The 6052-nt window shown below is 37.2% G+C and overlaps 1 protein-coding gene across 1 annotated transcript; it reads left to right on the forward strand.

Annotated features, from left to right (window-relative positions):
* The first annotated feature begins 1322 nt into the window (after positions 1-1322).
* On the forward strand, positions 1323-2265 carry LOC141718926 (uncharacterized). Its single transcript, XM_074521296.1, has 2 exons — positions 1323-1617; positions 1736-2265. The coding sequence occupies exons 1-2, from the start codon at positions 1323-1325 to the stop codon at positions 2263-2265; spliced, it is 825 nt and encodes a 274-aa protein (XP_074377397.1).
* Positions 2266-6052: the final 3787 nt, after the last annotated feature.

Below are 6052 nucleotides of genomic sequence, written 5' to 3' on the forward strand. Positions count from 1 at the left end.
GTATTGGCATATAATTGTGGAATAAAACGACTTGTGATTATTTTTTGGATATTCATCTCTGAGACTATAACTTGTGGTGTGTGTGTTTATTGTGGGGTCACAGTACAGAGTAGTTGATTATTTATTAAGATTGGGTGTTGTTAAGGGAAATGGAACTCGTGACAACCCGGATCCCCGACCCCGGATTTGGGGGTGTTACATCTAATAAGATTTCAATGCCACATAAATCTAGAGATTTGTAACAACTCCAGATCATTGAAATATCTGTTCAAGTATTGTTTAAAAGGACATGATACCGCCACCATGTGTCTGAGGAAAAAAACAAATAACAAAAAAGGGTGTACAACACCAATCAACCCTGAGAAACGTCCGCTTGATGAAGTCAAACAATACTTGGATGGAAGATATGTTTGTGCATCTGAAGCATCATGGAGGATATTTGGTTCTGACATCCATTCCCGCTGGCCTTCTGTTGAACGATTGCCAATACATCAACCGAATGATAAGAATGTGTCATTTAAGGGCTCACAAAATCTACAGGAAGTTTACATCAATGCTGGAACAAAGAAAAGCAAATTAGAAGCATGGTTTGATGCAAATAAAACATATGCAGAGGCCACAAATTTAACCTATTCAGAATTCCCAAGCAAGTTTACATGATATCCACAACCTGGTATCTGGAAATAGAGGAAAAAAGGTGATGTCATTTGTAGGCCTGAAGTACATTCCTCTAGCGGTGAACTATTACATCTCCGCATGCTCCTGCTTAGGTTTAAAGGTGCTGTATGTTTTGATGATTTGAAGACAGTCAACGGCCATGTTTATAACTCTTTTCACGAAGCCTGTGCAGCGCTAGGTATCCTCTAAAATGACCAGCAATGACACGAAGCTATAGCTGAAAATGCGAATACATCCATGCCTCCACAGCTACGTACCATGTTTGTCAACATTTTAGTATACAGTCCAATATCTCATCCACGTAGCCTTTGGGAAGCTCATTGGGGATGCATGTCAGATGATATTCTTCTTGCGAGGCAACACCTCACTGAGAATCCAAACCTTTGTCTATCAGATTTTGAAATCCAGAATTACGCTCTTGCATGTATGAGCTGTTAATAATGCTTTATAAATATTACATGTTCCAGTTTCTTTTTAATGTTATCATTTTTTATTAATGTTACTGCAGAGATAGAGAAATTGTTGAATGATATTGGTAAAAGCCTGAAAAACTTCCCAGATATGCCATTTCCAGGAGATTCTTTTTTTTTTCCAACTCTGAGAATAGACTAATTCTCGAGGAAACATCCTATGATACAGAAGAAATGAAGAGAATCCACGCAAGAAATCATAGTCTTCTCAATGATGAACAGAAGATAGTCTATGATTCCATTCTTGACAATATCAACCAGAAAAAAGGTGGTGTTTTCTTTGTTTACGGAAGTGGAGGTTGTGGAAAGACTTTCTTGTGGCAGACACTATGTTGTCGATTACGATCAGAGCATAAAATTGTGCTTCCTGTGGCCTCATATGGTATAGTTGTCATGTTGCTTCCTGGTGGAAGAACCGCACACTCCCGCTTTCACATACCACTCAAACTTGATGAAAATTGTTCTGCCGGTTTAAGACACGGGAACCGATATTTCTGAGCTACTTCAGCAAACTGATTTAATAATTTGGGACGAGGCTCCTATGCAACATCGTCATGCTTTTGAATGCGTTGATCGATTATTGATAGATATTATGTCTGTTATTGATAAAAGGAGAGCTAAAAAGCCATTTGGTGGTATAACCATTGTATTTGGTGGAGATTTTCGGCAGATACTTCCTGTCATTCCAAAAGCGTCAAGGGTTGAAGTAGTCTACTCTACCCTCAATAAATCCAAGCTTTTGGAATCCTGTGAGGTATTTTTATTAAAGCAAAACATGCGGCTTAATGCTGGAAATACAGATTTGGAGAACAAGACCATCGCGGACTTTAGCAAGTGGCAGCTTGCTGTCGGTGATGGTAAGGAAACCAATATTTCTCCAAGTCCAGACAATGGTGAAATTTTAATAAAGATTCATGATAAATATATCGTTCATACGTCCGGAGATCCAATGCGGAAGCTTTTTGAAGTGACATACCCAAATTTTCTGCATAATATCTCTTCACATGAATACCTTAGATCAAGGGCCATACTTACACCTACCAATATCGTGGTGGATGAAATTAATACAACGATACTTGAAAAAATTCCAGGCATGGTTTATACTTATCTGAGTTAGGATTTAATTGATGATGCTGGTGATGATAATAATGATTTCAGATCCGAATTTCCAGTTGAGTATCTAAACTCTATCAATATGCCTTGCATTCCTAAGCATGAGTTAAAATTGAAGGTAAGAGTTTTCGTCATGCTTATGAGAAACTTGAACCAGATCATGGGATTATGCAATGGTACAAGAATGATTGTGAAATCATGTAGGAAGAACATTATTGAATGTGAGATATTGTGTGGCTCTCATGTTGGAACCAAACATCTAATTCCTATGTTAGGTGTCACACACTGTAGAAGGGGGTTGAATACAGTGTATAGCTCAATCAAATCGAATTTAAAGAACACAAGTAACAGAAAAAAAACTTTATTAAACTCTGTTACAATGTAGAACTGTCCTCTCTCAGTGATGAACAAATATCACGAGAGCTGCTAGGGTTACAATGAATAATATTCTCGAAAATGATAACACTTATAGTGTAAACCCTATGTCTATGTTTATATACTACACAGTTACAAGATAATTGCTAATTGATATGGAATATAATTCTGCTTCTTAAATATATCAATCAGTTATCTTTTCTTCCAAGTATTCTATTCTTCATAGAATTCCTTCTTCATGCATATCTCTTCTTACGTTTGTCTTGATCTTCTTTCCTTTCAATCAGCCGCCTTCCTTATCTGAAAGTTTCCTTTAAGTCCTGATATTGTCTCCTGATAAATATCTCCTGAACCTTAAGTACTGATAATTTAAGTTCTGACTTCAGTATAAGTGCTGATTTCAGTTAAGTACTGATTTGTCCTGTTTAAGTCAGACCTGAAAACTAAACACAAATCATATTAGACATGACATTATCAAATATATCTAACAATCTCCCCCAACTTGTAAATTAGCATAATATACAAGTTTAACAGATATTTGATGATGTCAAAAATATTAAGTACAAATGCATGAAAATTTGACTAGATAACTACAACTTACAGTCCTTAAAGTTTTACCAACTTTAACTTCTGATAACAACTTCAGTTTGTATATATATCAGAATTTGAGCAGTTGTAGATCTTGACTTGGCTTCACTTTATGATCTCTTCGATATCAGGAGTTGTTCTGAGATAGTTCTTTAACAAACATCTCTCAGCATATCTGAGTTCATCAATCATTCTCCTTTTAGCATCGTTAAGCTCTGCAGTATCTTCACCTGTTTGGAAGATAGCATATCTGAGATCATTAATTTTTGCTTTTCTCAACTCCTGATCTAGTCTTATGACATAGGCTTTGTCAGACTCTAGATTGAATTCAAGTCCCTTAATACCAAGATATGTTATGATCTTTGCAGTATTAGGCTTCATATCAATAATATCACCTTTTTGATCTCTGTACTTGGGACAATATGTGCTGTCAGACTTTATAGAATAGAGCTTCTTCTGTCTCTGAATTTGAGTCTTTAAATAATTTACAGCACTTTCTGTTAATTATGTCCTTTACTTGAAGTAAGAATAAAACATGTTCTAGTTCCTCAAAATACTTCAGTGGTATAGCATTTTCCCTTATATGGTAAACCCTTCCATCTGTCATAAAATATAACAAGATGTGTTCTTTCAAGAAGGTATGGTAGACCATCTGTACATATTCTAGTTGATTCAATCTTTCAGGAGTTGCTCCAATACCTGGTTCACTTAAGGAAGTTGGATCATTGGTTGTGTTTTACACTCTTCTTTCATCAGCACTACTCAATCCAGATTTATCTCTTGCTTCCTTTCCAGTAACCACTCTTGCTTCAAAACCACTTGCTGCAGTCTTCAAAGGTTGAGTCTGTTTGGATTTAGTGAATCCTGATAGGAGTAACTTTGAGGATTTAATATGAGCAATGTCAGAGGTTTCCTTTGACTTATCTTCTGATATCAAGCCAACTTGAACTATGTCAGAGGTTTCTTGCTTCATTGTTATATCAGAACTACTATATCTTGACTCTGAACAACTTGAGCCATGTCAGAGGTTGTCTTAGAAATCTTCCTTGAAGTCAGAGTAAGATTAGTATCTTCATCAGAAATTTCTTTATCCATAGGAGGCACATAAACCTTTACAGGTTCACCAACTTTTTCTTTGCCCTTGAACCTTGGATCTATCTGCAATTGTGATTTGGCCTTGATTGCCATAGGATTTGTCCTTTCTTTTATCACAATGCCTTTAGCCGTAGGAAGTTTCTTTTTAACAACAGAAGCTTCAGATTTGGAGTTGACCTTTTCTAACTTAAGTCTAGCTTCTTCTTCCATTAGACTCTCAAAGTCCATTCCTGGATTTTCTTTCAGAAATAACTGTCTTGAAATTTCTTCATCAAGTTCCAAAAGTTCATCAGAACTTATCCTTTTACCAGTATCAGAAGTTATTCTTCTCCCAGTATCAGAACTTGTTATATGCCTTGTAGTTCCAGCTCTACTTGATGAGAGACCTCCACATTGACCATGACTTCCACCCATTCCAGAGTTTCCCTGGTCATTACCATCATCCTTTTTCTTCAGTGTCTTATCATATTTGCATTTGGACTTAATTACTTTCTCCCCATTTTGGGCATCAGCAGGTAAAAGAAGAGAGATAAGCAATTCCACTGAGGATTGGATCTCATTGAGTTGAGATTGCTGAGAAGCTTGATTTTTCAAAATTTCATCAATCTTCTCTTGGGTTTTCTCAATGTTTGTAATTTTGTCAAAGGAAGGTTTGAAAAACCTTTTCTTGTCCAACTTGAAAACTGTATCTTGCTGATTTAAGGTTTCTTGAATCTTGTCCACCTTGGCCTGAGTTACAGAGTGTTGACCTTGAAGGTGCCTTGTACTTAGTGCAGTAACTCGTAGCTGTGTCTTGAAATCATCATTGACTAACATCTCATCAGCTTTTGTGAAGTAATCAGCAAGAATCTTTTCAGAAGGAACAAAGGTAACTGTGTTCCACTCCTTAGTCAACTCCTGTCCGCTAGGAGTTTCACGCCAAGGTACTGGTGCTTCCCTTGTAACAAACTTTTTGACTATCTCAGCTTTTGAAGGAGCTTGTAGAGGTGCATGTCCAGAAGGACCAGCTGCATCAGCATCTAAATTTGTAGCAGCAGTACCAGTAGTATCAACATTTGCAGCATCAGAACTTACAGAGTCAACAATTTCAGCATCTTCTGATAAAAGAACAGTATGAGAAGCTATGGAGTCTTCAACATCATCCTCTAAGGGCTGATCTCCAACTAAGTTCTGATCAACAACCATCTTCTGATGCTCACCTAAAATCTGATCTTCAGTATCTAGATGCAGAGAAGGTGTTGTAGGCAATTCTGGATTAAAATCAGCATCGGGAATTGGTGTTGTTGGTGGAGTGACTTGAGTTGGTGGAGCTTCTAGATATAAAACCTGAGGCACTTCCAAGTTATGAATGTCAATTTCATCACTTGGCCCCTGGGTATCAGCATTTACTGGAGATACTGGAGGTGTAAGAATGTGAGTAGTTTCTGGCTCATGTAGTGGAGAGTGATGAGCTGCATGAGGGTTTGGATCAGCATTAGGAGAATTGTGAGCTTCAACAGAGTCTTGTGAGATCAGAGATTCCTGATCCCCTTCCTTAGCTGCTCATTCCATTCCTTTACCAGAATCTTCAAGCATTTTTGCCAATGTTTGAATCTTTTAGCTTTTAATGAGACTTTAGGACCTGTATCATCAGTATTACGCTTTCTAAACCTTTTTAGGGGCCTAGAACTCCTAATATCAACATCCTTCTGAGAAGAAACCTTCTCAGCTTCTTCAACAACATGTTCTGATAC

The sequence above is a fragment of the Apium graveolens genome, chromosome 4 (assembly GCF_009905375.1).
Source record: "Apium graveolens cultivar Ventura chromosome 4, ASM990537v1, whole genome shotgun sequence".
Lineage (NCBI taxonomy): Eukaryota > Viridiplantae > Streptophyta > Magnoliopsida > Apiales > Apiaceae > Apium > Apium graveolens.